This window comes from Schistocerca piceifrons, chromosome 1 (assembly GCF_021461385.2).
Source record: "Schistocerca piceifrons isolate TAMUIC-IGC-003096 chromosome 1, iqSchPice1.1, whole genome shotgun sequence".
Taxonomy (NCBI): domain Eukaryota; kingdom Metazoa; phylum Arthropoda; class Insecta; order Orthoptera; family Acrididae; genus Schistocerca; species Schistocerca piceifrons.
In genome coordinates, this window is record NC_060138.1 from 185,712,460 (window position 1) to 185,729,749 (window position 17,290).

The 17,290-nt window shown below is 41.5% G+C and overlaps 1 protein-coding gene across 1 annotated transcript in view; it reads right to left on the bottom strand.

Annotated features, from left to right (window-relative positions):
• LOC124793304 overlaps window positions 1-17,290 on the bottom strand; it is a 75,158-nt gene that overhangs the window by 45,232 nt on the left and 12,636 nt on the right. Inside the window, exon 2 of the mRNA XM_047258009.1 lies at window positions 1,477-1,548. Within this exon, the coding sequence (XP_047113965.1) occupies window positions 1,477-1,543 (67 nt within the window). The 5' untranslated portion in view covers window positions 1,544-1,548. The remainder of the gene's footprint in view (window positions 1-1,476; window positions 1,549-17,290) is intronic.

The following is a 17,290-nucleotide window of genomic DNA, read 5'->3' on the forward strand; positions in this document are numbered from 1 at the left end:
GTCGTGTGTGTGTGTGTGTGTGTGTGTGTGTGTGTGTGTGTGTTTTCTATTTTTAATGAAGGCCTTACTGGCTGAAAGCTAATTTGTGGCAGTCTGTTTGTTGTGCCTATCTGTGGCTAGCATCTCCGCTATATGGTGAGTGACAACTTCTTTCCTTTTCATGATATTGTTACATTCCATCCTGGATTTTCCATTGTTTGATTTTCTTCTATGAGATGCATCAATTTTGCAAAATCTGTGCACCACTTGGATGCTCAATTAATGCCCAAGTATTATTCAGGAAATTCAATTCTTTTTGAATGGCCTCCAGCCACTAAATTTTATTGCTAGTCTACAAAGCTTTAGTATATGAGGTTGTATCCTTTTCCCTGGTGGTAGGAGTTCCAGCCATGTATACACAGTCTCCATTGGTCATCAGTTCTGGATTCTTCTTTTTTGCATTTGCATCTTTGTTTCTGCCTTAATACTGAACCTTCTCTGGAATTTGATGTTGTATCCAAATCTTCTTCCTCTTCACTTAACCTTCTCTCCTCTTCTCAATGCTGACATTATTTGATTCCTTTTTCTCATCAGAAGTCTGATTAGGTTGACTCTGTCAGACAGTTTTATCATGAACAACTTCAAAATTAAGTGACACTGATGTGCAGATTGAATACAACTTCAGCCTTGAATTTTACATTGTGACTTAGTAGAACCTTGTTCCGAGATGGAATTGAGACCCAAAGCCATCTCTGTCATTCCTGTGACCACCCGGATGCCCAAGCACAGCCTTTCTATCAAACTTTGAACAGAAATTCTTGTTCACATGTGCACAACATTCTGTTTCAAAGATTCTCAGGTGATTCAGATTATCTATTGTTTGTCCATGCCACAATCCATAAGGGAGTTTGTTTTCAATAAAGGACTTCCCAGAGTGATTCAGGAGGTATGTAGCAATACCGTACACTTCTGCCCACAGTTCTTTTGACAGTTTTACTAGGGTTCAACATAGTATACACACAACCCACAATTGTGTGGTTTTATCTTTCTGCAACACCATTTTGCTGTGGTGTGTATATTGGAGTAACTTAACCTTCTTTTCAATTTAACAGTATTCTTTCAGGTATCCAGGGACTTTTGGGTACATAGCATATCTAATTATGTGCTACGCATTTAAAAAGACAGTTTTCAGAAAATATTTTTTTGGTGGGAGACGCAATATTTTTAATCTTGACTGTACAGCTGAAAAGTAGGCCTCTGTTGCAGTTTTCTCGATAATGATTGTATTGTCAAGGTACTCAATTAACACATGCTTATCTTAGTATTTGCTCAGACGTTTATAAATTTGTCAGGTATATATGCTGTAAATTATTTCTACTTTCTGCTTTATATATTCCATATTTATCAATTATCAAGCACGATATTTTATATATAATTTATACAATGGCGAGGGAAAGTCACATTCAGTGTTCATAACAATTAAAAAATTGAGCATACCTGCAGTAGCATGTCTATTTTCTAGTGGGTGTAAGGCAGCACGATATCTGTGCGGATTTCCTACCATGGTGTCTGAAATGGAAACAGAAAAATCACTGATAATGACTCCATAACTTTAAATGATTTTGTTGTTAAGAATAACAGTAAAATGTTCTTGATGTTTCAGGTAATAAAGTAACTTCACTTAGAAAGAAGGCTCATTACAGTAATATGAGAACTTTAATTTATAAACGTGAGATGATTGTCTGACAATGAATACAGTTGTGAAATTAAGGAGACATCTCTTGTTCTTTATTTTCACACTATCTTAACAGGAACTAATTAAAATTTATCTGAAGTCAACATCAAATACAATTCCAGTCACAGTATATTTGTTGCAATTAGAACCAGTATTTCATTCATAATGAAATTATGACTGTTGAAAAGAAAAAAAAAAATAGAGAAAAACAACAGAGGAACCTGCAGAATAAAATGGAAAAGAGGTGTAAAAACTGAAAGCAAATTATAATTTTATGAAACCTCTAGCAGTATGGCTCAATACAATGAATAGTAAACCATCAAAACATGTTTCAGAAGAGAGGAGGGGTGAAAGGGAAAGACAGGGGGAAGGAGTAGTAGGACCCCATTATTGGAGAAACTTCAAAATACCATTACAGAAATGAGAGAACATGTTACACTGTCTCTGAAGGAAATACATTTTGCTCATTTCAAATAGGAGGTTTCTGAAATAATATGTTTTTACATTTATTGTACATTTGTTTCCTAGATTACACACACACACACACACACACACACACACACACACACACACACACACAAAGGGTGCGCGGATGTGATTGTGACCACTTTCTCTGGCCATTGTGGCCGTGTGTGTGTGTGTGTGTGTGTGTGTGTGTGTGTGTGTGTGTGTGTGTGTTATGCTTGTCTGAATGTATGTGTGTTTTCTAATTTAGAATAAGGCCTTCTGGCTGAAAGATCAGATGTATATCAGTCTTTTTGTTGTGCTTGCCTGTGACTCAGCATCTGCTCTATATGGTGTGTAGCAATCTATCCTTTTCATAATATTGTTATTCCACCCTGGATTTTCCATTGCTATACTAGTGATGGCAACAGATAATTCTGAGCATGGAAGATCTTTACATGTAATCAGTACCACAGCATCCCCATGATATCATTTATGGAAACAATGGAAAAATGTTTATTCTTGGGTGGAGCTTGGACCGCAGCTCCTCCTGAATGCAAGCTCAATTTGCAGAGGAGTATGAGCTGATATGAAACTTCCTGGCAGATTAAAACTGTGTGCTGGGCTTGCACTCAAACATGGAACCTCCGCTTTTCACAGGCAAGTGCTCTACAAACACCTCTGGTTTGAGTTCCAGTCCGGCACACAGTTTTAATTTGCCAGGAAGTCTCATACCAGTGCACGTTCCACTGAAGTGTGAGAAATTCATTCTGGAAATACCCTCAGGCTGTGGCTAAGCCATGTCTCTGCAATGTCCTTTCTTCCTAGAGTGCTAGTCCTGCTGGTTTTATGCAACTTCTGTGAAGGTTAAAATGTAGGAGATCAGGTACTGGCACAAGCACAACTGTGATGACGAGTCGTAAGTTGGCTTGTGTAGCTCAGTTAGTAGAGTATATGCCCACAAAAGCCAAGGTCCTGGGTTTGAGTCACAGAATGGCACACAGTTTTAATCTACTTAGTACCTGATTATTACTACAGAAAATAATTCAGATAATTAGTTCTCTATTATGAACATGATTTCTTAAAAATCATCACATCACTAAACATCACTAAAAGAGTGAAAGTACTATTTTTAAAGAAAAATTAATGACTGTAACTACCCACAATTCTAAATTTAAATTTGCATTATGAGGGACTAATGGAAATTGAATTTAACTGATCAAAGGAGAAAGTATAAAAAGCCAGTAAATGAATCATGCAAAGGGGAATCTGTATGTCTCAAAAATGATATTGACAGGAAGTGCAAAATGGCTAAGCAGGAATGGCTAGAGGACAAATGTAAGGATGTAGAAGCATATATCAGATAGATGCTGCCTGTAAGAAAATTAAACAGACCTTTGGAGAAAAGAAGCTACCTGAATGACTATCAAGGGCTCAGATGAAAAACCAGGCCTAACCACAGAAGGGAAAGCAGAAAGGTGGAAGGAGTATATAATGTGTATATAGCAGGGAGATGCTTTGAGGGCAATATTATGGGAATGGAAGAAGACGTAGATGAAGATGAGATGGGAGATATGATACTGTGTGAAGAATTTGACAGGGCAGTGAAAGACCTAAGTCAAAACAAGGCTCCAGGAATAGACAACATTCTGTTAGAACTACTGATAGCCTTGGAAGAGCCATCCATAACAAAACACTTCCATCTGGTGGGCAAGATGTATCAGACAGGTGAAATACCCTCAGACTTCAGACTTCAAGGAGTATATAATAATACCAATTCCAAAGAAAGCAGGTGATGGTAGGTGTGAAAATTACTGAACTATCAGTTTAATAAGTCACAGTTGCAAAATACTAACACAAATTCTTTCCAGACAAATGGAAAAACTGGTAGAAGCTGACTTCAGGAAGATCAGTTTTGATTATGGAGAAATGTAGGAACACACAAAGCAATAATAACCCTACGACTTCTCATAGAAGATAGGTTAAGGAAAGGCGAACCAACATCTATTGCATTTGCAGACTTAGATAAAGCTTTTGACAATGCTGACTGAAACACACTCTTTCAAATTCTTAAAATGGCAGAGGTAAAATACATGGTGTACAACTTTGCTTTCCCTGTTTGCCAATAGGTGGCGACAGCGGTAAGTAGCGGTCAAAAGAAACAGATCGCAGACATCAGACAGTTAGCTTGGACATTGGTCAACATAACCTCACTCAAACATAGGTCGATTCGTGTTTGCATCATAAAGTTGTTCTTGATTGAAAATGTCAGTTTACGAGCCTAATTCTCGTCATTTGCGGGAGGTGTTACTGTTTTGTTTCAATATGAAGAAAACAGAGGCTGAGTCTCATCAAATGCTCTCAAGTATGTATGGTAAGGATGCTATTAGTGAAAGAACATGTCGTGAGTGGTTTCAATGCTTCAAGAATGGTGATTTTAATGTCATAGACCGGCATAGTGGTGGAAGAGAGAATGTTTTCGAAGATGCAGAATTGGAGACATTGCTGAGTGAAGACTCATGTCAAACTCAAGAAGAACTGGCATCATTATTGGGAGCAACATAGCAAGCCATTTCAAAATATCTCAAGGCTAACTTGGGTCCTGTGTGAGCTGAAACCAAGAGATGTTGAACGGCATTTGTGAACAGTTGCTTCAGAGGAAAAAACAGAAGGGATTTCTGCATTGCATTGTGACTGGGGATGAAAAATGGGTTCATTACAATAACCCCAAATGCAAAAAAATCATGGGGATATCATGGCCATACTTCCACATCAACAGTCAAACCGAATATTCACAGCTCCAAGATCATGCTCTGCATTTGGTGGGACCAGCTTGGCGCCATGTACTGTGAGGTGTTAAAACCAAGTGAAACAATCACAGGTGCTCATTATCAAATGCAGTTAATGTGTATGAGCAGAGCATTAAAAGACAAACGGCCACAATACAGTGAGAGGCATGATAAAGTGATTTTGCAGCACGACAATGCTCGACCCCACGTTGCAAAAGAGGTCAAAACGTACTTGGAAATGTTAAAATGGGAAGTCCTACACCACCCACTGTATTCTCCAGACATTGCTCCCTCTGACTATCACCTGTTTAGATCAATGGCACATGGCCTGGCTGACCAACACTTCCGATCTCATGAAGAAGTCACAAACTAGATCAATTCATGGATCGCTGCAAAAGATGGACCATTTTTTTTATGCGGGATTCGTACACTGCCTGAAAGATGGGAGAAAGTAGTGGCCAGTGATGGAAAATACTTTGAATGATACATATGTAACCAATTTGTTTCATTAATGCCTCAAATGTTGCGGAAAAAACAGCGGAAGCAAAGTTGTACACTTTGTACAGGGAGCAGAAGGCTATTTACAATTTGTACAGAAAACAGACACAGTAATGAGAGTCGAGGGGTAGTGGTTGAGAAGAGAGAGAGAGAGAGACAGGGTTGTAGCCTATCCCCAATGTTTTTCAATCTGTACACTCAGCAAGCAGTTTGGGAAACCAAAGAAAAATTTGGAGTAGAAATTAAAGTTCAAGGAGAAGAAATAAAATGTTATGTTTGCCTATGACATTCTAACTCTGTCAGAGACAGCAAAGGTCTTGGAAGAGCAGTGGAACAGAATGGACAGTGTCTTGAAAAGAGGATATAAGATGAACATCAACCAAAGCAAAATGAGAATAATGGAATGTAGCTGAATTAAATCAGGTGATGCTGAGGGAATTAGATTGGAAATGAGATACTTAAAGTAGTAGATGAATTTTGCTACTTGGGCATCAAAATAACTGATGAAGGTCAAAGTAGAAAGGATATAAAATCTAGACTGGTGATGGCCAGAAAAAGGTTTCTGAAGAAGAGAAATTTGTTAACATCAAGTATAGATTTACATGTTAGGAAGTCTTTTCTGAAAGTATTTGTATGGAGTGTACTCTTGTATGGAAATGAAACATGGATGATAAATAGATTAGACAAGAAGAGAATAGATGCTTTCGAAATGTGGTGCTACAAAAGAGTGCTGAAGATTAGATGGTAGATCATGTAACTAATGAGGAGGTGTTGAATAGAATTGTGGAGAAGAGAAATTTGTGGCACAACTTAACTGTAAGAAGGGATCAGTTGGTGGGACATGTTCTGAGGCTTCAAGGTATCAAAAATTAAGTATTGAAGGGAAGTGTGGAGGGTAAAAATCATAGAGGGAGACGAAGAGATGAATACACTAAGCAGATGCACAAGGATGTAGGTTGCAGTAATTACTTGGAGATGAAGAGGCTTGCACAGTATAGAGTAGCCTGGAGAGTTGCATCAAGCCAATCTTAAAACAACAGCAACACAGAGACGGAAATTGTAGAAGCAAGCTTTTAAAATATACCTGGTTGCCTTTGGTGCTGTTACAGAAGAAGATTATATGACACTTCCTATTCTATTTCACGTATTAGGTGATATAGGGTTACATATTCGTACTACATTAAAATGATCAATCTCGCTGGAAGAGTCTAGAAGCACTAGGAGAAAAATATTTTGTGTTACAACTTTAACTATTTACAGGACCAAACTAAGGCTTTGTGTAGTTTTTGACATTTATCACGCCCCCTCAAACACTTACTGACCTTTAACATGCACTTGCCATGCTTTTTAAGGATAAAATTGTGCAAAATATCTGCAACTCGAATATAAACAGGATGTTTCTTGTTGAAATCAACCTGGTCCATTTTATAACACCTGATGTCGGAATGTGTAGAGCAGACATGGGCACAGATACAATACACAAAATTTATCTGTATTTATTATAATATGCACTGATGAGTCAAAACATTAATACCACTCCCCATCATGAGACAGGATGCCACCTAGTTGCTTGCAGGTATGTAATATGGTAAGGAAAGTATACCAGCAGAGCAGAGACAAATGGGGAATCATTTTCTAATGAATGAGCCACAGGCGACTTTGACAAAAGGCAGTGCCAGGGTATGAGCATCTCAGAAACAGTGAAGCTGGTTGGCTACTTATATGTTACTGTCGTGAGCATCTATGGGAAGGGGTTGAAGGTCAGTGATACCACAAGTAGGTGAAAATGTGTTAGATGTCCATAACTAATCACAAAATATGAGGTTCAGAGGCTGTAAAGCAGGATAGGTGGCAGGTCTGATGATAGAGTGCAATACTGGTGCAGGTACAAGAAATTTGGAGCAGATCATTTTGGAGTGCACATGGTTGACCATAGGCCTCCAAAGTAGACAACTCCTATGTGCTCCCACATTGACCCAAAGACATAATCAATTACAGCTGCAGTGGGCACAGGATCAGGGGCCAGTGTAAACATGTTGCTTAGTCAGATGAATCACATTTCTTGTTACACCAGGTGAATGGTCATGTCCGATACACCATCATCCAGGTGAAGGGCTACTTGACATACGCATCATACCATGGACACTAGCCAGTGGGGACAATATTATGCTATGGGCAACATTAACCGGGGGCATGTGGTAGCAAACAAAGGCACTATGACAGATGTGGACTATGTAAACATTATTGTGAACCACTTGCATCACAGTTGATGTCTTCCCAGACAGTGATATCATCTTCCAGCAGTGTAATGTTCATGTTCAAGTCTAGAATTAAGCTGCAGTGGTCTGAGGAGCATGGTAGTGAGCTCAAGTTGATGTCTTGGCCAAACATTTGCCTGATCAGAACCTGACAGAACATATCTGGAACACTACTTGGAATCAGCTCCGCACCCACAAACCACTGGCCTTTAATTTATGAGAATTGCGTGATGTGTGTAGACATCTTGCGTCACATAACTGCAGAAACTACCAAGGACTTGTCAAATGCCTGTCACATTGCAGTGCTACATTCCGAAAGTGGACCAATGCATTATTACGCAGTTGGTCATAATATGTAACCACCCATGCCTGTACAGATTCAAGAAAAATGCAATATTTAATGTTGTTTTATGAATTATAACTTCTTGTGTGATGAGTAGTATTAGTTTCAAAATAATGTTACATTGGCTAGAGAGAGAGTGATTAAGTTAATCTCATTAAAAAAGAGGATAGTCAGAGGTGTTCCTTAATACATAGAGCCATCATCAGCAAAGTATAAGAAACAATGAAACAAACACAAATGTTTTGATAGGTATGGGTCATATAATGTTTTATTTCTCAGTTACTCTTCTACTTCTGGTACAGAAATGGTAGAGTTTTAAACATTACAGTATACATTCAAAATGACAACTTGCAGGTTCAATGTAGGCATTTTGCCCCAGACTTATAGGAATCCACACTATTTTGTTGAGAGTTAGAAGAAATGTCTCGAATAATTGCATTTGTAGACTACACACAACCAAGTGAGGTGGCACAGTGATTAGAACACTGGACTCGCTTTTGGGAGGACAGCAGTTCTAGGTTTTCCGTGACTTCCCTAAATTGCTTCAGGCAAATGCTGGGATGGTTTCTTTGAAAGAGCAATGCCAATTTCCTTCCTCATTTGCTCCTAATCCGAGCTTTTGCATGCTTGGTGGAGGAGGACCAGGTGAACTGGATAGGAGAGGTGTTGAGGTTCTGGAGGAATGAGGATAAGGTGTTCTGCCCTTGAGTCCATATTATAAAGATGTCATCAATAAACGTGAACTAGACCAGGGGTTTGAAGTTTTAGGAATGTAGGAATGTTTCCTCTAGGTGGCCTATGAAGAGGTTGGTATAGGAGGGCGCTATGCGGATGTCTATGCCTGTGCCACGAATTTATTTGTACAACTTCCCTTCAAAGGTGAAACAGTTATAGGTTAGGATGTAGTTGGTTAAGTGTATGAGAAATGGAGTGGTGGATTTGGAATCTGCTGGGTGTTGGGAGAGGTATTGTTCAATTGTAGCAAGGCCATGAAATGAGTGGTGTTGATGTATAGGGAGGTTGTGTCAACAGTGATGAATAAGGATCAGGCAGGTAAGGTGTGTTGATGGTGGCAACAGTGCAGGAAGTGATTGGTATATTTTATGCGGGGGGCTAGGTTTTGGACAATTGGTTGGAGACTCTGATCAACAATGGATAAGATTCTTTTGATGGGGGCACTGTACCCAACAACGAAAGGGCACCCAAAATTGTTAGGTTTTTGGATTTTGGGGAGCATGTAGAAAGTGGGTGTGCGGGCTGTAGATGGAGGTGTTGGGCAGCCGGCAGAGGCACTCCAGTTCATCACAACAGTGGTGGAACCTTTGTCTGCAGGTAGGATGATCAGGTCAGGATCCATTTTTATGTTGTGTAGGACAGTCCTTTCTTCTGTTAAAAGGCTGTTGTCCTTAGGGAGGGACCTGTGGAAGGATAGTGAGACCAGGTTGGAAGTTAGGAATTCCTGGAAGGTGACCAGGGGATGGTTAGGTGGTAGTGGGAGGGTCACAGCTGGATGGTGATATGAACTGGGAAAGAAAGGGTTCAGTTTCAGAAATGGGTTGGATTCGCTTGGAGGGGTTGGTGGGAAAGAAGTGTTTCCACTGTAGAGGGAGGGAGAAGGGGAGTAGGTCTTTCATAAGTTCAACATGGTTAAAGCTGGGAGTAGAGTTTAATGTGAGGCCTTTGGGTAGGACTAAAACATCTGTTGTCCTGAGGATTATGGTAGAGAGGTTGACAACAGTGTTCTGGGATTGTTTGAGTTCTTGTTTTTGTCGAGTGTTGGTAGGGGGTTTTGGAGGATGTGGTAGGTTGAAAAGGTCAGCAAGGCAGGGTCTGGGTGCTATAAGGGGTCAACAAAGGGGAACACTGTGGATAGGATGGGGGTTGGATGCTAGTGCCCAAAGGCAGAAGCAGGATTTCAGCAGGCTGCATAACTTGTATAGGTGATGTTTAGAATGTTCTTCTATGTGTTGAAGTGTCAGTATTTCAATTTGGATGACGAGGTGTAGGTAGTGGGGACTGCATAGTAACAGTATTTTATGGAGGAACTAGAGGTGGTTCAGGGATGCCTGTGCTGTGGAGATGTGTTTTTGAAGAACCAGGTTTGTGAGGGAAATGGACTGGCAGAATATGAAGAGATGAAGGTCATTGTGGAAAGAGGGGTGAGATCCAGAAATAGGGATTTTTATGGTTGGACCGTTGGGAAGGGGGGTTGGTGGGGAATTCCATGACTTAGGCTGCATTTATGGAACAGCACATGGGGCAGTGTTTTGGCTAGGGATACAGAAACTTTTCTGATCTGGTGCGGATAAATAGAGCAGGGGTCCATTGTGGGGGGGGGGGGGGGGGGGGGGGATAGCACTGGAAAGAAGTTGGCATTGGAAGTGGTGAGTAAAGGTGTCAGATGATTGTAGAGGGAGTTGAATAATGTTGATGGGTGAAAGGAATTGTGCTGGGGGTAGGGGCTAGTATTGTCACTGGGGTATATCTGATAAAAAGGAAACAAGGACAAGCAAATCAGGAGTGATGTGTGAGGGAGGTATGATTTTGGGTTGCTAGAAGAGTGTTATGCTGTTATCGGGAGTCACGTGGCAAGTAGAGTAGCGTGCACGGCTGTCATAATGGTCGGTACTGTTGTTGTTGTTGTTGTGGTCTTCAGTCCAGAGACTGGTTTGATGCAGCTCTACATGCTACTCTATCCTGTGCAAGTTTCTTCATCTCCCAGTACCTACTGCAACTTACATCCTTCTGAATCTGCTTAGTGTATTCATCTCTTGGTCTCCCTCTACGATTTTTACCCTCCGTGCTGCCCTCCGATACTAAATTGGTGATCCCTTGATGCCTCAGAACATGTCCTACCAACTGATCCCTTCTTCAGTATCCTTCTGTAGCACCACATTTTGAAAGCTTATATTCTCTTTTTGTCTAAACTATTTATCGTCCATGTTTCACTTCCATACATGGCTACACTCCATACAAATACTTTCAGAAATGACTTCCTGACACTTAAATTTATACTCAATGTTAACAAATTTCTCTTCTTCAGAAACGCTTTCCTTGCCATTGCCAGACTACATTTTATATCTCCTCTACTCCGACCATCCTCAGATATTTTGCTCCCCAAATAGCAAAACTCATTTACTACTTTAAGCGTCTCATTTCCTAATCTAATACCCTCAGCATCACCTGATTTAATTCGACTACATTCCATTATCTTCGTTTTGCTTTTGTTGATGTTCATCTTATATCCTCCTTCCAAGACACTGTCCATTCCGTTCAGCAGCTCTTCCAAGGTCCTGTGCTGTCTCTGACAGAATTACAATGTCATTGGCGAACCTCAAATTTTTAATTTCTTCTCCATGGATTTTAATCCCTACTCTGAATTTTTCTTTTGTTTCCTTTACTGCTTGCTCAATATACAGATTGAATAATATCTGGGATAGGCTACAACCCCGTCTCACTCCCTTCCCAACCACTGCTTCCCTTTCATGCCCCTCGACTCTTATAACTGCCATCTGGTTTCCGTAAAAATTGTAAGTAGCCTTTCACTCCCTGTATTTTACCCCTGCCACCTTCATCATTTGAAAGAGAGCATTCCAGTCAACATTGTCAAAAGCTTTCTCTAAGTCTACAAATGGTAGAAATGTAGGTTTGCCTTCCCTTAATCTATTTTCTAAGATATGTCGTAGGGTCAGTATTGCCTCATGTGTTCCAACATTTCTACGGAATCCAAGCAGATCTTCCCCAAGGTCGGCTTCTACCAGTTTTTCCATTTGTCTGTAAGGAATTTGTGTTAGTATTTTGCAGTCATGGCTTATTAAACTGATAGTTCGGTAATTTTCACATCTGTCAACACCTGCTTTCTTTGGGATTGGAATTATTATATTCTTCTTGAAGTCTGAGGGTATTTCGCCTGTCTCAAACATCTTTCTCACCAGATGGTAGAGTTTTGTCAGGGCTGGATCTCCCAAGACTGTCATTAGTTCTAATGAAATGTTGTCTACTCCCGGGGCCTTGCTTCGACTTAGACCTTTCAGTGCTCTGTCAAACTCTTCATGCAGTATCATATCTCCCATTTCATCTTCATCTACATCCTCTTCCATTTCCATAATATTGTCCTCAAGAACATCGCCTTTGTATAGACACTCTATATACTCCTTCCACCTTTCTGCTTGCTTAGAACAGGGTACTAAAAGGTGTAACAAAAGTCATGTGCAACCACATGTGTCGCGGCTGGTATGGAGTGTGTCATAAAGGTGAGAGGGAAGAAACGTGAGAGAAAGAAACAGATGGACAACACAGGGAAGCTAAATATAGGAGACAGTAACGAAGGATGGATGACATGAAGTTTGGATGGAAAGGAGCCACTAGGCAGTATAATAATGTACAGAAAGTTCTGGCGGAGAATTACGAATTATTTAGGGATAAGGGAGATGACTCTCCAAAAGGTAGGAGTGCTGAATCATCGATAGGTACAAAAATAAAAGGTACATAGCTTGGCTAGCTTTCGGAATGCACTCTCTTTTTCAACTTGTAGGAAAAACATGCACACAAACACACACATGCCTCCCTACAATGTGTCCAGTAGTCTGCCAGCTCTTTCCTGGCCGATGGTATACTGGGGTGAGGTGGGGATGTGGGGTAGGGTGAGGTATGGAGAGAGGCGGGAGGGTGTTGGGAGAAGCATTTAGCAGCTTGTCGGAGAGTGTAGAACTCTCTGTGGGCTACCTAGGGATGCAGGTAACAGACAGCCTATGGAAGTTTCAGTACTACCCAAAGGCATCACATTCAGCCCTATTCCCAGGTTTAACCATATTGGACCTGTGAAAGACCTTGAAAGATCTACTCTCCTTCTCCCACTCTGTACAGGGGAAAAACTTCTTTGCCACCAACTCCTCCAACCAAAGCCTATTCAATCTCAACATCAAACCCTGCCAGCCCCAAGTGATATTTCTCTTCCTGTCCCTCTCCAGCTCCCTAAACAGGCATACCACCAACCACCACTCCTGTCCTACAAACCAAGCTTGGCCAACTTTCTTAACATCCCGCAGCCCCCACTGCTGCTTTTCATAGCAATGACCACTCATAATCACAAGAAGCAGGCACAACAACACAGTGTTCTCTACCTCTTGTCTAAGGCACTTTCCCCTCATGAATTATCTGCTTCATAGAAGAGTTTGCTTTCAGTCCTAAACCTGCATTTAATCATGCTGCTTTGGTGAAGGACCTTCTTTCCTTCAATATAAAATGATCTGGAAATGTCACTCTGCAACCTGATCCCAAAATCTTTCCAACAGCAAACCTCACATTGAACCCTGCCTTGCACATTTCCGGTCACAATCCCAACTTGATCCACCACCACTACCTTAAAATCACCCATTACAAGCCTTACAAGAATTTTTAACATCCAGTATTGCTTCACAACTCTTTCTCAGATTCCTACAACATTACTCTAACCTGTCCTCAGCAGAACTCCTGGCTCTTTGTTTCCTAAAACCTGATGACTCCATTATTATCCTTCCGGCAGATATGGAATCTACCACTGTGGTACCTGATGACTGGAGTGTGTAAGTGAGGATCATGCCAGCTGTCCGAAACCTTTACGTACAGCATCTGTCATCAAGATCTCACCCTTGTGATACAAACTGACCTACAGTCCCTCCTTGATACCTCGGTCTTTTACATGGAGTAACACCTCAATCCACAGAACTTCTTACCCCACCCAAACCACACGCTCCCACCATTTAACTTCTTCTTAAGATCCACAAACTCAATCACCCTGGCTGTCCCATGGTTGTTGGGACCAATGCACCCAATGCATGTATGTCTCCCTTTGTTGACCAACACCTGCAATCTATAGCACCAAGACTCCCTCATATATTAAAGTCTCCAACATTTTCCTACATCGTATGAAACCTGTGTCTGTCCCACGCTCACCACACACCTTGCTTGTCACCATTGATGCCATCTCCCTCAGTACCAACATCCCCAGGTACTTGGTCTGTCTGCTGCTGAACATTATGTCAGTCAGCTCCCAACTGATTCCAAACCTATGACATCCTTCCTGTTCACCTTAATCAACTTTATACTTTTGGACAACTAATTTATCTTTGAGGGGAAGACATAAAAACATATACGAGGCATTGCAGTCGGAACCAGGATGGCTCCTTTCTTTTCAAAGGCCACTTGGAGGGAGCTTTCCTGGGATCCATAAGCCTTTACCCACTGGTTTGGTTTAGATATATTAATGACATCTTTGCCATATGGACTCATGGTAAGGATGACCTGTAATTTTTTTGTAAAAAATGGCAGCAAGAGAGGGGAAGAAAACCAATGTGCACTCCGTGTGCATACCGGGGGGAGTCATTCCAGATGTGGAAAGGGTCCTTCCGGATGCCATGAAGGGTACAGGGTGCACCCATCTGCAGGTGGTCGCTCATGTCGGCACCAATGATGTGTGTCGCTATGGATCGGAGGAAATCCTCTCTGGCTTCCGGCGGCTATCTGATTTGGTGAAGACTGCCAGTCTCGCTAGCGGGATGAAAGCAGAGCTCACCATCTGCAGCATCGTCGACAGGACTGACTGCGGACCTTTGGTACAGAGCCGAGTGGAGGGTCTGAATCAGAGGCTGAGACGGTTCTGCGACCGTGTGGGCTGCAGATTCCTCGACTTGCGCCATAGGGTGGTGGGGTTTCGGGTTCCACTGGATAGGTCAGGAGTCCACTACACGCAACAAGCGGCTACACGGGTAGCAGGGGTTGTGTGGCGTGGGCTGGGCGGTTTTTTAGGTTAGATGGCCTTGGGCAAGTACAGAAAGGGCAACAGCCTCAACGGGTGCGGGGCAAAGTCAGGACATGCGGGGAACAAGCAGCAATCGGTATTGTAATTGTCAACTGTCGAAGCTGCGTTGGTAAAGTACCAGAACTTCAAGCGCTGATAGAAAGCACCGAAGCTGAAATCGTTATAGGTACAGAAAGCTGGCTTCAGCCAGAGATAAATTCTGCTGAAATTTTTACAAAGGTACAGACGGTGTTTAGAAAGGATAGATTGCATGCAACCGGTGGTGGAGTGTTCGTCGCTGTTAGTAGTAGTTTATCCTGTAGTGAAGTAGAAGTGGATAGTTCCTGTGAATTATTATGGGTGGAGGTTACACTCAACAACCGAACTAGGTTAATAATTGGCTCCTTTTACCGACCTCCCGACTCAGCAGCATTAGTGGCAGAACAACTGAGAGAAAATTTGGAATACATTTCACATAAATTTTCTCAGCATGTTATAGTCTTAGGTGGAGATTTCAATTTACCAGATATAGACTGGGACACTCAGATGTTTAGGACGGGTGATAGGGACAGAGCATCGAGTGACATTATACTGAGTGCACTATCCGAAAATTACCTTGAGCAATTAAATAGAGAACCGACTCGTGGAGATAACATCTTGGACCTACTGATAACAAACAGACCCGAACTTTTCGACTCTGTATGTACAGAACAGGGAATCAGTGATCATAAGGCCGTTGCAGCATCCCTGAATATGGAAGTTAATAGGAATATAAAAAAAGGGAGGAAGGTTTATCTGTTTAGCAAGAGTAATAGAAGACAGATTTCAGACTACCTAACAGATCAAAACGAAAATTTCTGTTCCGACACTGACAATGTTGAGTGTTTATGGAAAAAGTTCAAGGCGATCGTAAAATGCGTTTTAGAGAGGTACGTGCTGAGTAAAACTGTGAGGGATGGGAAAAACCCACCGTGGTACAACAACAAAGTTAGGAAACTACTGCGAAAGCAAAGAGAGCTCCACTCCAAGTTTAAAGGCAGCCAAAACCTCTCAGACAAACAGAAGCTAAACGATGTCAAAGTTAGCGTAAGGAAGGCTATGCGTGAAGCGTTCAGTGAATTTGAAAGTAAAATTCTATGTACAGACTTGACAGAAAATCCTAGGAAGTTCTGGTCTTACGTTAAATCAGTAAGTGGCTCGAAACAGCATATCCAGACACTACGGGATGATGATGGCATTGAAACAGAGGATGACACGCGTAAAGCTGAAATACTAAACACCTTTTTCCAAAGCTGTTTCACAGAGGAAGAACGCACTGCAGTTCCTTCTCTAAATCCTCGCACAAACGAAAAAATGGCTGACATCGAAATAAGTGTCCAAGGAATAGAAAAGCAACTGGAACCACTCAATAGAGGAAAGTCCACTGGACCTGACGGGATACCAATTCGATTCTACACAGAGTACGCGAAAGAACTTGCCCCCCTTCTAACAGCCGTGTACCGCAAGTCTCTAGAGGAACGGAGGGTTCCAAATTATTGGAAAAGAGCACAGATAGTCCCAGTCTTCAAGAAGGGTCATCGAGCAGATGCGCAAAACTATAGACCTATATCTCTGACGTCGATCTGTTGTAAAATTTTAGAACATGTTTTTTGCTCGAGTATCATGTCGTTTTTGGAAACCCAGAATCTACTATGTAGGAATCAACATGGATTCCGGAAACAGCGATCGTGTGAGACCCAACTCGCTTTAGTTGTTCATGAGACCCAGAAAATATTAGATACAGGCTCCCAGGTAGATGCTATTTTTCTTGACTTCTGGAAGGCGTTCGATACAGTTCCGCACTGTCGCCTGATAAACAAAGTAAGAGCCTACGGAATATCAGACCAGCTGTGTGGCTGGATTGAAGAGTTTTTAGCAAACAGAACACAGCATGTTGTTATCAATGGAGAGACGTCTACAGACATTAAAGTAACCTCTGGCGTGCCACAGGGGAGTGTTATGGGACCATTGCTTTTCACAATATATATAAATGACCTAGTAGATAGTGTCGGAAGTTCCATGCGGCTTTTCGCGGATGATGCTGTAGTATACAGAGAAGTTGCAGCATTAGAAAATTGTAGCGAAATGCAGGTAGATCTGCAGCGGATAGGCACTTGGTGCAGGGAGTGGCAACTGACCCTTAACATAGACAAATGTAATGTATTGCGAATACATAGAAAGAAGGATCCTTTATTGTATGATTATATGATAGCGGAACAAACACTGGTAGCAGTTACTTCTGTAAAATATCTGGGAGTATGCGTGCGGAACGATTTGAAGTGGAATGATCATATAAAATTAATTGTTGGTAAGGCGGGTACCAGGTTGAGATTCATTGGGAGAGTCCTTAGAAAATGTAGTCCATCAACAAAGGAGGTGGCTTACAAAACACTCGTTCGACCTATACTTGAGTATTGCTCATCAGTG